Raw genomic sequence first — 17,066 nt, 5'->3', positions numbered from 1 at the left:
CTGGGTTAATTCTAGATTAATTCTGATTAATAATTAATTAATTCTTATTGGTTTCATACTAATTTATTAATCATATAAATTAACAAATCAATCATTTAACTATTGATCTCATATTAACTTATTAATCACATAATAAATTAGCAAATCAACTATCTATTTCCAATTAATATATTAATTACATAATATATATAAACAAATTATTTATTATAATTTATTAATCATATAATAAACTAATAAATTTATCCTCTCTCTACAAATGTCATTCTAACCAAGTTCTAATTATGAGGGCAACCCAAAAATGATTTTTCTTTTAATTGCAAGAATATACCAATTTAGTTATAAGCTTAGACACCTTGATCCAACAAGATCTTCATTATGGTTTCTAAGAGTATCAGTGGATACAAACACTAACACCCATCAGTGGCAGCGGCAGCTGTAGTTGCAAGTTCGACTTCATCAAATCTAAAGGCCTAAAAAGCAGTCATGTGCTCTGTATGTCGGAAGCAAAATATCGAATAGAGATAGAGTAGATTATAGCTAAAAGCTTAAACAAGATAAAAGTTAGACAAAAAAATATTTAAATGACCCTCAACAATCAGCGAAAAGATATTTCTACTTTGAGAAATACTTAGTCTCAGATGTTTCCTAGTCTCAGATGCTCGTTCAGGGACTACATATTTCATTGAAAAACTGATGAATAGGAAGCATTATTCCCATCTTGTTTAGAAACCCATAAAATTTGGCCTCGTCTAATTCTTTAGTAAATACATCAATAATTTCATTGTGAGATACAACAAAAATGAGTTTAGTGTTTCCATTTAAAACTCGATGTTTGATAAAGTGGTACCGAATATCAATGTGTTTGGTCATCAAGTGTTTGATCGGATTGTATGAAATGACGATAGCTCTTGAGGAATAACAATAGATAGGAATCAGTTTGAATCTGAAACCACAGTCCGACAATTGGGATTTCATCAATAGAACTTGAGAACAATAGCTAGCTGCAACAATGTATCCAACTTCGACCGATGATAGTGCAATGCAATTCTATTTTTTGGATGACCAATTCACCAATCTACCACTAAGGAATTGACATCCTCCGGATGTACTTTTTCTGTGTAGTTGTAAACCACCATAATTAGAGTATGTGTCGGCTTGAAGTAAGAAACGGCTTCCAGTATGGTACCATATTCCAAGCTCCTTAGTACCATGAATATATCATAATATATGTTTCACTACGAGTAAATGAGACATCTTTGGATTGGCCAAGAATCGAGCATATAGAGAATTTCAGAACATGATAATTGACCGAATTAAATTAAGATAGAGTAGAGACTCAGTCTTTCCTTGGTATTTCTTTTGATCAACCGATCGATTCACCAGTAGGGTCTGAAAAAAAAACTTGTATCTGAAGCCAATGGGAACTTTTGTTGAGGCATAATTATCCATTGAGTATTTCTTAAGAGGTTCTAAGACATAATTTTCCTAATGGATAGAGATGCCTCGGTTCATTTATTTGACTTGAAGTCCTAGAAACTAAACTTAACTCCCGATTCATGCTCATTTTAAATTTACTTATCATGAGTTTTGCAAAATCCTTGAACATTGAAGGATCAGTCGAGACAATAATGATATCATTAACATAGATTTGTACAAGCATGAGGTACTTGTCATTCGATCTTCAAAAGAGATTAGGATAAAGAATTCCTTTAATAAAACATGAACGCTAAAAAAAATTGGTTAGTGTATCATACCAGGCTCTTTGAGCTTGTTTAAGCATATCGAAACCCTTTTGAAGTTTATAACAATAATTTGGAAAAGAAAGATTAACAAACCTAGGAGGTTGTTAGACATAAACCTCTTCCTTAAGTTCAACATTGAGAAATGCACTCTTAACATCCATTTAATAGTCTTTAAATACTCGGTGTGAAGCATATGCAAGGAAGATGAAAATATCTTCAAGGCGTTCAACTGGGGCGAAGGTTTCATTGTAGTCCGAACCTTCAATCAGATTAAAACCTTTCGCTACTAGCCTTTCCTTATTGCGGATGATAACTCTAGTGTCATTAAGTTTACTTTGGAATGCCCATTTGGTTCCGACTACAAGGTGACCCGGTAGTTGAGTAGGTGCATCTCTAACCAAGATTCTAATTGGAACAAGTGGACCTTCAATTACAAATTTCTTGATTTCTTTATCTTTTTCTTTTGAGTTTAAAAAATGTTCTATTCTGATCTTCCATTGATCATATTCCTCAACCACCAGTAATGGGGCTCGAGTAGGACAACCCACATTATTGTCTATTTGCATCGAATATAGTTGTTGACTAGGATTAGTCATTATTTATATTGAAAATAAGAGCAACCATAGTATATATGAACAACTTTTCTCCGGTAGAACCAAAACTGCAATAGAAAACTAATATAATCTCAAGAAGTGATAATATGGTCAAATGGATTCAACGAACAACCACTTAAGCTCTGATACAAATTGATAAAGTAATATTAAATAACAATGATAAAGTTCCATTTAAGAATTTGAATGATTTCAATCTCAAGACATGAAGACAATCAACAAATATTAAATGATAAGAATAAATGACAGAATGAAATAAATGAAGAACAATAAGAATATTTGAATGATAAATCTTATTGATGTTTTATATTTATTAAGTTCATAAAAGGTACATCTAAAATACTATTAGGATGCAAAGTTCTTTATAGATGATGACAAGAGAAAACTTGGAAGACCCGATTAGACATGTGGGTTTTTAGCTTATAACTTGATAAATATATATATATATATATATATATATATATATATATATATATATAGAGAGAGAGAGAGAGAGAGAATTTTGTACATATGTCTCTATAAATAGTGATTGTTATATTCATTATAGATGGTGCCTGAGAGATATAATTAAGGAGAATTATGAGTTGACTTAATTATTTAGACTAGAACTAAATCATATTTTTTATAACTCTTCATTATCGTCAATAATGTTTTTAGCACCCAAATAATCATGTTGATTGCGTTTTTATTATTCTGCATGTCAAATCAAATGTTCATGTCCAAACAACTTGTATCAGACTATGAAGTTTCAAACGAGTGGTTCATGGAACGATTCACAATTTGACAACTTTCTACACAACTGGAATGATTTTGATGTCTCTCAATTTTATAAAGGGTTGCGGCACAACTTGTTACTCGTTTACCCGCTACGTCTATGTAAAACTTTCTTCTTTATTAAAAAAAAAAAAAAAAAAAAAAAAAACCCAAATTTATCCCAAACTTTTGTGTTTTTTTTCTGTTCATATTCTTATTGGATCAAATCGTCAAATTCCAGCCCAATTTTGTTTTTGATCCAGTCTACTTCCGGTATGTTACTGTTCATATCAAATTTCTTGGCCCAATTTCAAAATGCTTTGGCGTTAATACTTCGAGTCCAGTTCGTATATTGAATATCGTTGATTCAATCAGAAAAGCATCCACTCATTCGATTCTTCATATCAATATATCATATTCTCAAATCGAAATTTGTTTCTCAAATTCTTATCCACCTCCGTCGATTAATTTATGATTTTTCTAGAGTTCGTATATTGTCGAAATTTGTTTGATCTGGATATTCAATTCGATGATTTTGGTGATTATATTGGAAATCGATGTGAAGGTAAATGTTTTTATCCGGTTTTGGTTGTCGATCAATTCAATTCTGTGGACGAATTTGATAAGTTGATTGTCAATTTTAACAAATTGGTTTGGTGCGGTGATGATCGATCTGATGAATTGGTTGAATATTGGATGTTGATGATGAAGATTGCTGATTGTGTTGAAGGTTGGTTCATAAAAGAATGATTTTACTTTCCCTAAGTCTGTTACGATGAACTGGAATCGAAGAGAGGTTCAGGATTTGAAATTGACATTCTAATGAGCTTCGTTTCTTGTTATTAATTCAGTTGACTTCAGTATTGTGTTGATGTTATTAATCGTTTCAAGCCTGTGTGAAGTCAAAATCAATTGAAGATTGTATGTTGTTCCGATGGCTACCAATAACTCTGGCAAAAGGCAGATACGATGAATTCGGTGGCTAGTCAAATTAATTCGGAATCGATTCACTGTATCTTCGCACTGAATTAAATTTTTGAGAAAAAAAAATCTTATATTTTTTGTTCTATCGACAAAAAATTTATTTTTAATTATTATTATTATTATTATTATTATTATTATTATTATTATTACAATTTAACCATTGAAACTGACAAATACTTGTAAAATAGCCCTTGTAACTGGTTAGTGTCGGTTTTGTTGATTTGTTATAAAATGGTGACCGACTAAGAGGGTGCAAAACCTGATAAAATGTTAAAATGAAATTTTTTTCACAAATATGAGGCATTAGTGAACACAAAAAAAGACTTGTTGATTTGTCGTAAGAAATGTGTTTCTAAGCTATATAGTGTGTATAATGGAGCTTTATTTAAGAATAACAGTCTCTGATAAGCCTTTATTTTCTGAGGTGTCATTCGATTGTGAAAATATATTCGGTAAGTGGTAGTTTTATGATAAACGATTTACACCAAGACCTCAAAATTCAACAATAAAGTAGCATTTGGCCTAGAAATGCATTTCTTGCGACAAATCAACAAGGTCCTCTTAAGTTATATAAGATATAAATGATATCTTTATGATTGTAGTATTGATATTTATTAAAGATAATCACAAAAAATATCCAAAAATGACATGTAGGTTGTCATTATTGTGTTTTTTAATAAAAAAAAGGTTATCTTTATTTTGAGTTTTTAATAAATATATATAAGTTTTCTTCAAATAAATTTAATATATATAAAAAGAAAAATCTCCAGAAAAGTCTTTAAATTTTAATCTTATTAACAAAGAAATCATTCATGATTTTTTGTTTGCAATTTAACCCTTAAAATTAGCTCTAACCGGCTACAAGGGTTATTTTGCTTTAAGGGTTATTTTGCAAGTGTTTACCGATTTTAATGGTTAAATTGCAAAATAATAATAATAATAATAATAATAATAATAATAATAATTAGGGGTGATTTTTTTGTCAATAGAGCAAAAATATAAGGACTTTTTTGCAGATTTCCCGTAAGTTCTTTGGCTTCTAAGACATTTTTGGTTCAATCTCAAAAACATCATTTTGGACTCAAGATTTCAAGAATCTCTTTCGTATTAAAGCATCTTCGGTCCCAACTTGCTTCGTACCACTGATAATTACAAAGATTACTAATTTCTTCCAATTTGAAAATGACTCATACTCCATTGACGATCTGATTCTGATAAATGGGGAAGAAACAAAATGTTCACGTTTGATCCCTCGAGTTTCAGATAAACTGGCAGTTTTGGCCTGATTGACAAAATAAATTGACATTTTTGGAGTTGATGTTCGGGATGATCAAATATGATTTTTTTTCGCAAGATTCTTTAACGTGAACACTACATATTTGATTCCCATTCAAGTAAAAGAAAGTCAAAATTTCGAAAACTGTCATATTTTTCTACTTTTCGAATTTGGAGTTTCATGTTTATTCCATTTGTCAATGGGGAGTATAGCATTGATATATCCGATTTAAGCACAATCTCATGCCTATTTGAAGGTTTTATAATCATATTTCGATTATAGAAAGGGGGAGAATTTGATATGGACATTCAAAAGAAGATTATGACTATTCAGCATGATGATTTTTAGTGAAACATGAAAATGATTTATTGAAGTCGGGTATTTTTTGGTGTTTCGATGAGCATATATGGAGTTTAGTTGTTGTGACTGACTACATGGTTTTATGTCTCTCGACTTTGGTTCTTCTTGATCAAGTTTGATTGAAAATCTTGATCTTGATTTGTTACATGACGCTTTTGGATCTTCATGTCTTTAGCGAATGCTCTTCATAATTATTTTGAAGACCAATATGATGTCGAGGGGGAGTTATGTAACGCCCGGTTTCTGGTATGTATTTTAAATCAAAATTTATTCACTTTTGTATAGAAACTCGACGAGTTGGAGGCCCCAAACTCGTCGAGTAGGAATGGAATTTGGACGCGGGATGTAAAGTCTACTCGACGAGTTGAGAGCCCCAACTCGACGAGTAAGACTGCCAGAGTGAAACCCTAATTTTCAGGGATTAGCACCCTATTTAAACACCTTAACCTCCAAAGGCTGACCTCATTTACAGCCTCCAAGTCCCAAACCCTAAATCTCGAAACCCTAATGCCTTGTGTGAGCTTGTGAGTCATTTTTGAGAGAAAACTTGTGCATTTGAAGCTTGTGGAAGAAGAAGAAGCTTGAGGACTCAAGAAGAAGTGAGTAGATCCAGAAACTTCACTTCATTTGCAGCATTTTCTGGTAAGCAAGTCTCAAACTTACTTAATGATTACTTAGATCTCTTCATCTTCACTTTTATTGAGTTTTTGGTCCAAATATCTTGATCCTTGGGAAATGGACATCCCAAGTGAGTATACTTCCAGATCTAGGACCTTGAAGGGCCTTCATGGCATAAAGGTGCAAACTTTATGGCCATTGAAGCCCCATGCAAGCTTTAGGATGTCATTTTGGCCTTATAAGCTCCAAAAGGCCATGCATGGAGAGAAAGTCAGAGACTTTACGTGTTCATGTAGTGTATAGGGTTTAGATCTCAATTTGTATGTCTTAGCTTGAAGTATGATGGCTTTTGGATCAAGATCTAGGTCTTAAAGAGTTAGGGTTTGAGCTAAGTCCATTAAAGAAGAGTATTAACGGGTAAATATGGAAACTTTACCCTTAAAAGGACATTTTCAGTATGCATATGAAGTATGGAGCTTAGATCTGAAAGATAAGGGCTTAATATTTTAAGATGGCTTAAGAGACTGAAGAACTCGTCGAGTCCATAGAGGAACTCGACGAGTTGGATCGAAGTGTCCTGATTCTGTAAAGGGCAAAACTCGATGAGTTCAAAGATGGCTCGATGAGTTGACTGGAGAAGTCCCAATTCTGTAGATAGGAGGAACTCGACGAGTTGTGAAAGAACTTGACGAGTTGGATCGCGATTTCAGGATTTATGATTCATGGAACTCGATGAGTTGATGGACCAACTCGGCGAGTTGAGTCAACCCAGGATGTTGACTTTGACCAGAAGGCTGACTTTGACCAGGGTGTTGACTGTGACTTTGACTTTGACCAAAGTTGATCCTTAAGGGGTTATGAGTATGAAAGGGTAATTAAAAGAAATCTTTTATGTGTAGGAGTTTGAGTGGGGATTGATTTCAGAGCCGAGGACAGTTCAGCTACTTCACAGCATTTGAGGTGAGTTACCTTCCAGTAGAAGCGGGACATCGAGCGAATAGCTACCGTCTCGCTTGGTCTCAATCTCGTTTTTCACCCAGATTATGTTCAGATTTGTTGCGTTTCACCTTAGGTTTGTTCAGATTTGTCCATTTCTACAACCATCTATCCATATCCGCTAGGCTCTTGCCAAGATCTATCCAAATCTATTTCACTATTTTTCAGATCTCTAGATCTATTTTTCATTTTTTTCATTCGAACATGTTATAATTAAATTTTCATTAAGTGTATGCTTAATTGTTAGTGTGATTGTGTTAAGCATAAAATATAAACCAAAGCAAGGGAAAGACAATCATGAAACGTAGAAGATAATTTGGATAAAAATTAACATCCTTTTTGTATAAAACTTTGTGACACCCAACAAATCTTGGGTGCAGTTTTAGTATGTATTGTTCATACTTACTTATGTTTGTAAATACTTAACTAAACTCGATGGTTTTTGATGTATAATATTAGATAAGTTTTGGGTGTATTTTGTTTATAAAGTATGAGAAAAATCTGGTTGTTACAAAGACTTCCTTTATATTGTTACAGTTTGGAGAAAAAGAATCCAAGGACGGTTATACATATAAAAACAAGTTATGAAAACAAATTTGAATACTTTTTTATGGCTATCGGTTGCGTGGTATTATTTATTATATAATGAGTTATTGTAATTATTGTTACATGTGTTTCAGCTTTAATGACTAATCTATTAATAATTATTGTGTGGGTTCGAGAGTTTCAAACATGTTTTTGTCATATTATTATCATTGGCGGAGCATACCTTAAAGGAAATACTTGGGCACGATGTTCCTATCAATAGTCATGAATGGTAATAACCAAATCCCATCTATTGCAATTGATGTTGGGAAAACTGAAAGTGAGGATTCATGAATATGGTTTATGATGTGCACAAAAGTACCCACTAATTTTATAATTTATAACCTAACTAACTTAACTAACTAAAATGCACCTAGGCAGTGTACCTAGTCGAATTATAGAATAGTCGGGTAAGTCGGGTGTCGATCACAGGGAACAGTGTTAACTAATTAATCTACTTACTACTAAATTAATCTAATTATTAACAGCTTAAAAGGGTTTTATCTGATTTTACAAGTTCAGACAAACTTTACTCAAATTCAATCAATTACTAAAAACACTTCTGTTAGTTCGAATCCACTTTCCCTCAATGGTTTATAATTTAGTTATGACAATTACTGTTGGTACCAATTACGATAGTATTAGCAATTTAGTTCTAAATCTACTAACTTTAATTGATTCATGTAAGTCTATGTATGGTCACACAATAGTTAACACGGAATCAATTATTGAATAAGATTGGAGCCATGTAAGATTGATTAATCAAAACACAATTACAGTCATAATATGAGTTCTCTAGCGCAGCTTAATTCAATGATTCAATTACTTATCTAAGATTGGTTTGATCTTAGCTCTAATAAACTAGTGTTCACTGAATTATTAGGTATTCGAATTCATGCAGATTTGTATTCACTAACTACACAGAATCAGATATTTAAGCAATCAAATATTAAATTAAACATGCTAGGTAAAATCAACCAACACAAGCATATTACCAACAAGTAAAGTCAAATCTAATGCATAAAAACCATGAGTTCCAACTTCATCTAGCTAACAGAAGCAGCTAGATTTAGCTGGACATACTAACAAATAAACAAGCATAAATCAAAGTATAAGACATGTTCAAGTATCAACAATTAAACTACTTATGAACCTCTACTCTTGTGGTTTTGAAAACCTTCTTCCAAGACTTTTCTTCTGCTGAAATTCGTCTTCTGAAACCCTTTTCTCTCGCCAAAAACTCCTCAAGTCGTAATGAGCAAGAGAATTTATAGTATCTGATTTTTACCGAGTTCACGTCGTGAACCATAAGAATTCACGTCGTGAACTCGAGTTTTCCGTATTCGACAAGGACTCTTTCACCCGGATGTATATCTTCTGGAGTATTCTGCTCACGTCGTGAACAACTAATTACTCACGTCGTGAGTACGTCTTTTTGATGAGTTTTTCATCCTTCTTCCCTTCAAGCCTCCAAAGTTCCAAATATTGTCAGTTCTAGTCCCTCTCTTTGAGAATGCTTTTCTTTGGCTGCAAATAACAATTTATCCTTATAAGTACCATTATTCTATGCAAATAACCAAAATATTAATAAAAATGTAAATAAATATTGCCTAAAAATATGTATAAATATGGCAATATCAAAATACCCCACACTTATGCTTTGCTTGCCCTCAAGCAAATCTAATTATTAATTCAAACCTTGATCACCATCATTACATAGAACAATCCAACTCAAACTCAGCCATTATGCCAAGACCTCAACGCATGCATTTGGGTCTAAAGTTTTTCCTAAGTAACCCCCCTCAATTCTAAATACTCACAATCCTCATAAACACTCACTCACTTCTTTCGAACAATGCTCATTTTATGCAACCCTCCGAATCCATCCGCAGAAAACTTTCTAACCTCAAGGTATTTTTGTAAAACCACCCAAGCATACATAAACTAGAGAATTACAACTTTTAGAAGATACCACAATATGGAGCTCTTGGAATTCTTTACTTCTTGATATTTGATCTTTGATTTCTTTGAATTCACCAACTTTTATGTTTGATTTCGATATCTTCAATTTTTGAAACTTCAGAATTTTCGATCTTTGATCTTCATACTTTGATACTTTTATGCTCCAAGAATTCTTCAATTTTTCATTTTTTGGTAATTTCTCTCTTTTTTTTTACATGTACTCACTTTTTTTATATCACTCAAAAACCTACATGCTTAAGCAGGGGCGCTTTACTTCAACCCTTATTGGTTAAGATATTAGCCTATGTGCAATGACTACATAAGCTTTCCTGGATACATTTCAGGTTTAGGCTGCTAAACATATCGCATCCCTCAAACTAAGCGAGGTTATGTTTTTGTCCCATGATTTCACTAGAATAAAGGAGCCCACAAATGCACTATAACGTGTATTGGCTCAACTAAACATTTGAGCTCTTATCAGATCATCCCAATGTAACACTAGCAACTTAAGTTCAAATTATTATTACTAGAGCTAATATTAGATTATTATTTCAAACCTATGAAAATTTTTAAATTCCCTAAGATTTCTAGCAATTTACTAATTTAGTTTTTCGACCTCCTACCCCCCACTTATTACATACAATGTCCTCATTATATGCATAAACTAAATTAAAAGCAACAAAAGGGAGAAAAAGGAACAGACTCCCCTGGGATAGTGGTGTGATCGAACTCCATAAGTGTGGACAAAATGCGCATCTCGAATGTGGAACTTCTTTGAAATATGAACGTGGATCTTGATCTCGCGAAAGATGTAATAAGCGTCAATAAAATATGGAATCGAGATTTCAAACTTCAACAAAGGTGGTGCAAATCTCCAAGAAAGAAGAATAATGTGGGAAAGCATACGCCACATTAAATGGTAAAGAAACCAAGCCAAAATAATCTTCATAACAATCCCAAGAAGAAAAGTGGTGACCCATGTGGTAAAATGCATCAATGGGCTTCATCTTTGTGGATCTACATGATTCACGTCGTGAATTATAAGAAGGACCATGACGTGAAATCGAGAAAACGTGGAAAGAAGAAACCCGTGAAAACTTGACTCACGACGTGAATTTTAGAGAGTCACGACGTGAGTACTGGACATACAGAAAATTGTTCTGTCTTCACCTCTTAACTTCAAACAAATGTCTTAATTGATTAAGACGTTGCTAATATATGATTTTATGACTCTTCTCGTAAACTTATCCTCTCTTTTGACTCACCCCACACTTAGTTAAAATTGTGGGTCTTGACTCTTAACTTCTTAGACTCTAACGACACTTATCTAAACGAACACGACTCTTGACTCGACTTTACTCCCTTCCCAAAACTCCTTAGCAAGCTGTAATCAAACAACCAAAAGAACATAAAAGTAACATAATAAACCAACAAGTGTTTCAAAGTTTTCAAACAAATTAAAACCAAATAAACTAGAAACTAAAAACTAAATAAAATCAAATCAATCATCCTCATCATCATCATGCGCTCCACTTGTACCCGCTCCATCTCCCCCTTGGTTTCTATATTCACTCCACCGAGGGAAAATCGGGTAATGATTCCCCAAATGAGGAGGTTGCTCAACATGGAAATGTCGTACCATATTTTCCATAGTACCCCCAATCCAATTGACACTAAGTGAAAGCTGATCAAAATATCCGGCCATATCATCCCCAAAATGTGGTCCTCCAATGGGTGCTTGTTGATGCACCGGTTGTCCTCGTTCACCTCTCCCTCTCACATTCCTTCGCCTTGACCGTGTTTGTGGCTGCTGCTCGGGTTGATCACCCGACTGGTCGCCACCCTCATCATCTGATGCCAAAATACCCCAGTGAGATCCAAAGTTCTGAACAACTCGCATTGTCTCCAAATAACCCATGGTAAACTCATTCCCATCCATGCAAGTCATGGAACGAGTGATATCAGGAACAAGCAAACCATACGATCGGGTCAAACGTGTAATGAATTGCCCTCCACAGATAGGGCTCCAGGATGAGAACTAGCAGCAGAATCAGCCAGAAAGCGTGCCAAAAAGTAAGGAATGTTGCAACACACTCCCGGCTGTAAGATACACCATAAGAAAAACAGATTCTGCTTCGTTACTTTATCCCCATGCCTCCTGTGGTTGATGGAAAACGTGATAAATCGGTGGAGTAATCGGTGGATAGGGGACCGAATGCTGCTCTCTGGTGATACCCCGGAGTTAAACACTCCGGAAGCAATGTTGTGCCAGAAATTAAACCCAGTAGCACCATCTGTATAACTTCTGACCGCCTCCCTCAAGAACATGCCAAACTCAGGAGTCATTGCTTCTTGGGGGTTATATATCCCCACCCTCCAAGAAAACTCCACAAGGCTACATTCATGGTACTCTCCCCCGAGACGGAATACCAAAGCTCGCTGATAATGAGGGTCTTGGACATTCTCGTGGAATGTCACTGTCGAGAAGAACTCCACACAGAATTCCTTATAAACCTTCTCTTGAATGCGGAAAAGATTAAGCCACCCCGAACAAGTAAACGAAAAACCGTCTCCCAAAATTTTTTTGTGAGATACTGGGACATTTGATCAACAAGCCCAACCTCCCTTAACCTTGCCCAATTAATTGTAGGGGCAACAACAATCTCACGGTTGTAAAGCCACCCCAAACGGTTGCTCCAGCGGGTCAAAATGTCTTGGGACATTGTTGTTGGGAAATTGTAGAACGGATGTAAACTCGACACCCCTATCAGAATTTCTCTCCTTGGAGCCATTGCTGCCAAAATAATCATAAAACATAGCCAACAAAAACATCCCAAAATATTAGAATTAAACAGAACAGGAAATGTCAAGTCCCAGGATTCACGTCGTGAATCCCTAAGAATTCACGTCGTGAGTTCATAATCGAAGTCAGAATCGGTCAAGGCAGAAATCAAATCGGGCCAACAATGTCAATGGGGTTTACTCCTAGGGCGATTTCAAACTTATTACAAACACATGCAGCAAGAAATTCACAAATTTAGGGTATCGATTTTTAAGATTTAAGAAAAATGCAAACCCTAACCCCTAAATCTAGTAAATAAGTCAACAATAAACAATGTGAGGAAGATTAATTTACCTAGAATGGTGAATTACGTAAGCACAAGAAGAATATGAGGAATGTTGGCCGCAATCGCGAAGAGGGGGGACCAGAAAACTCGTTCACTTCGTGAGGGATAAAGAAATGTGGCTAAGTCAAAGGAATGTGTTCTTATTTGTGGTCCCGTGTCAATTCATAATTCACGTCGTGAATTGTAAGAATTCACGTCGTGAGTTCGATTGGGCTGTAGAATTGGGCCATTTAATTATATAAGTCTGTAACATGGAGTGGGCTGGACTAGTAATGTGCTAAGGGATATATTGTCTGTTTCAACCTGGTCTCACGTCATGAATCATAATGATTCACGTCGTGAATATTGTCTGATTATAAACTCCAAATTTGTCTATTAACTATCTTTTTTTTATTTACCACTAATTAAACTGACTCCACTCTAAGTGCTATATTATGTATAAAATGATTTGGATGATATGATCGATTTTCCTAAAACTAAAAATGCAAAAACTAAAAAGAAAAATAAAGAAAACGCAAACCAAACTCGGGTTGCCTCCCGAGAAGCGCTTCTTTTTTAGGAGTCTTAAACTGGACTCCGTGCCTCCTACGTTGAATCTTCAGATGAGTCCACCACCTGGATCTTTTGCTCCTTCCATCGCCTCTTGTATGCTTGGACTCGTCTAATGTACGCCTTCTTTGAGTTTTCCTTTTTAGCCTTGACTTCGTCTCCATTGAGCTTGCGTTTTATCCCTTTAGTCTCTAATTTGTCTTCACACTTAAACTCCATAGTATCCTTCTCTTCCTTCACCACTGGACTAGTCACCTTTGATGTAACTTCTTTTTCATCACTCGACATTTCATCACTTTCCTCACTTATCAAAGATGTTGGTTTTGTGTAGGCAATGACTTCAACGAAAAATGCAACGGATGCTCTTGGTTTAGTGCGTTTGACTTGATTAATTGTCTTGATTTCTTCTTCCATAAGCTTTTCTAATTCTTCAAGTTCATTCTCTTCATCAATATTTAGCACTTCACCTTTAACATCATATCCTTGAAATCCATCTTGTATTCCAAAATCTTCCTTATCATCACCAACCCTTAGTGTAAGCTTAGATTCACGAACATCAACTAGAGCGCCAACAGTATTTAGCAAAGGGCGACCAAGAATGATTGGGATATTTGCATCCTCTTTCATATCCATAATTACAAAATCAACTGGGAAAACAAACTTCCCAATTTTAACAAGGATATATTCTATAATTCCTCTTGGATACGTCACCGAACGATTAGCCATGTGGATGGTCACTTTTGTTGCCTTCATTTTCTGAATACTTAGCTTTTGGTAGAACGAAAAAAGCATCAAATTTATGCTAGCCCTGGAATCGGCTAAACCATAAGTCTTCAAATTGTTACCAAACTCACATGGAAGAGTGAGGCGTCCGGGATCTCCCATCTTCTTAGGTAACTCTCCCAATACAGCCCTTGAACTTTGCTCACTAAGAATCACTTGAGAATTCTTCTTTAATTCATGTCGAGTGTCTATTAGATCTTGTAAGAACTTCGCATATTCTGAAATTTTTGATAATGAATTAATAAAAGGAGTATTAATAGGAATACCCTTTATTTGTTGAATAAACTCCAGATGTTCCCTTTCCGGTAGACTAAGATTAGCTCGGGACGGGAATGAAAAAGGCGGTTGATAAGCAGGAACAGATTCTGACTTTTTCTGTTCAGACCGGGCCCACGACGTGAGCATGGCGGGCTCACGACGTGAGTCTGGTGTTTCAGCAATATCTTCATTTTCGAGCTTCAGCTTCTTCGGCTTTGGATCGGGCTGCTTTGGTTCCACTTTTAGTGCCTCCAAAAACTCAGAGATTGTATCTTCTTCAGTATCAATAGTCATAACATGAGGTTGAGCTTTCTTTTCGGGAAGTTGTGAGGATAATTTGTTGTTCACCAAAGTAGTGAGTTGACCAACTTGGACTTCTAAACTATGAATCGATGCTGGATGATTTCTTAAGGAAGCTTGCTGGTCAATCATCATTTTGTGCTGTTCTTTCATCATATTCATGTGTTCCTTTATCACTGCATCGGTATCATCATGCCTTTTCTCGGATACTTCCATAAATCGGGTCAAAATATTTTCCAAGTTTACTTTGTTTTCGGCTGGTGGTTGCTCTTTTTGATAGAAGCCTCGGCCTGTCTGCTTAAATTTCTCTTCCTTTTGCTTCTTGTATTCATCATATGGTAGCCACTCTTTCTTTGGTTTTCTCCAATCCTCATCATACTTATCCCCACTCGAGTAGCAAACTTGAGCCCTTTTGTTCCCATACTCATCCAAGTTGCAATCTTTAGTCAAGTGTGGTCCATTACATCGTTCACACCCAACTTTAATTGCATGAATTGATTGGTCCATTTGTTTCAATCTCCGGTCCATAGTATTGAGCATCGCCATCATAGCATCCATTTCTTCAGAATGCATACCCCCACTACCTTTTGCTCCATCTTGTCTTGGGTTGTGGTACTCACGAGAGTGTCTTGCGAATTCTTCAACTAACTCCTTGACCTCCCTTGGATTCTTCTTTGTCAATGGCCCTTGAGAGTCAAGGAGTTGTCTTGTCATAACATTGACCCCATTGTAGAAAATAGACATCTCTTGTTGAACATTTAGATCATGTTGAGGATAATTCCTTAACAATCCCTTGTAGCGCTCCCAAGCTTCGTATAGTGACTCCCCCGGCTGTTGCTCAAAGTTGGCTATTGCCTTCTTGAGTTTAGCTATTTTGGAAGGTGGGCAAAATTGATCTAGAAATTTCTCACGCATTTGAGCCCAAGTAGTGAGTGTACCAGGAGGAAGTGCTTTCAACCAGTCTTTTGCAACTCCCTTGAAAGTGACTGGTAGCATCCTTAGTAAAATGGTGTCTCTGTTAACATTCGGGACATTGAAATAGTCAGCAATGTCGTTGACTTCATCTAGATGCTTAAATGCATCCTCATGATCCTTCCCATAAGATGGGATATCCTTTAGTGCGGTGAGCATATGTCCCTTCATCTCGAATGTGGCAGTGGCAGGTATCGCTGGTTGTACTAAACCTAGACCAACATCTTCACGAATTCGCTTCTTGTAAGCTCCCATTGACATTTCTTCAATGTTTGCCATCTCGTTTCTTGGCTCGTTCTCGGGTTCACTCGTATAAAGACCAAACTCAATCTCGGAGTCGTACTCGGATTCGGTTGGGAAAGGTATTTGATCTAAGTTTTCAACTTTGCTCTTGTCCTTTGAAGATGAACTTGACTCTCCCGTTTTCTTCCCCGACTTCTTTGAGAATACTGACTTGAGTTATTGTAAGGGTGTCTTCTTTGGTGTTTGATCTTCCTTTACGTTCTTATCTTTCTTTTTGTGAAGGGTTGACTCTGGATCTTCAAGCGGTGGCACCAAAGGTGTATTGGACCCTCTGGTCATGTACTCCTGAAAAAATAAACAAAATAAAAACGTAAAATTGAACTAAAATATAAAAGCAAACTAAAAACAAAGAAAACTAGGTTCACAGGATTCACGTCGTGAGCTTGTAAAGCTCACTTCGTGAGTTCTGTAATACAGAAAAAAATTGAAACTGAAAAAAAATAACTCTTTGCAGGTTTTACCCCACAAAAAGGATCGATTAATTTAATGCAAATAAATTAGCAATTCCAGACTAAGTTAATTGAAAACCGTTCCCCGGCAACGGCGCAAAAAACTTGATGTGCACAAAAGTACCCACTAATTTTATAATTTATAACCTAACTAACTTAACTAACTAAAATGCACCTAGGCAGTGTACCTAGTCAAATTATAGAATAGTCGGGTAAGTCAAGTGTCGATCACAGGGAACGGTGTTAACTAATTAATCTACTTACTACTAAATTAATCTAATTATTAACAGCTTAAAAGAGTTTTATCTGATTTTACAAGTTCAGACAAACTTTACTCAAATTCAATCAATTACTAAAAACACTTCTGTTAGTTCGAATCCACTTTCCCTCAATGGTTTATAATTTAGTTATGACAATTACTGTTGGTACCAATTACG

At 35.4% G+C, this 17,066-nt stretch overlaps 1 protein-coding gene and 1 non-coding gene across 2 annotated transcripts; one reads left to right on the top strand and one right to left on the bottom strand.

Annotated features, from left to right (window-relative positions):
* Window positions 1-13,600: 13,600 nt before the first annotated feature.
* LOC145140351 (uncharacterized) lies at window positions 13,601-16,156 on the bottom strand. Its single transcript, XM_079073869.1, has 4 exons — window positions 15,308-16,156; window positions 14,614-15,226; window positions 14,474-14,565; window positions 13,601-14,395 (listed from the first exon to the last, which is right to left on the bottom strand). The coding sequence occupies exons 1-4, from the start codon at window positions 16,154-16,156 to the stop codon at window positions 13,601-13,603; spliced, it is 2,349 nt and encodes a 782-aa protein (XP_078929995.1).
* Window positions 15,666-15,772, top strand: LOC145141652 (small nucleolar RNA R71). The gene has a single exon (XR_013722845.1). It is a non-coding gene; the product is annotated as a small nucleolar RNA R71 (small nucleolar RNA).
* Window positions 16,157-17,066: the final 910 nt, after the last annotated feature.

The sequence above is a fragment of the Lactuca virosa genome, chromosome 9 (assembly GCF_052849685.1).
Source record: "Lactuca virosa cultivar CGN04683 chromosome 9, Lactuca_virosa_CGN04683_v6, whole genome shotgun sequence".
Classification (NCBI taxonomy): domain Eukaryota; kingdom Viridiplantae; phylum Streptophyta; class Magnoliopsida; order Asterales; family Asteraceae; genus Lactuca; species Lactuca virosa.
This window is presented reverse-complemented; position numbering and strand designations above follow the sequence as displayed.

Bases quoted from the DNA above. Each gene is read 5' to 3' on its own strand.
- LOC145140351 (XM_079073869.1), bottom strand. From the start codon at position 16,156: ATGGCAAACATTGAAGAAATGTCAATGGGAGCTTACAAGAAGCGAATT. The intron at 14,566-14,613 runs GTATTCCTATTA...CAAAAATTTCAG, and splicing joins GTTTATTCAACAAATAAAGG to AATATGCGAAGTTCTTACAA. The intron at 14,396-14,473 runs GTATTGGGAGAG...AACAATTTGAAG, and splicing joins GTGAGCAAAGTTCAAGGGCT to ACTTATGGTTTAGCCGATTC.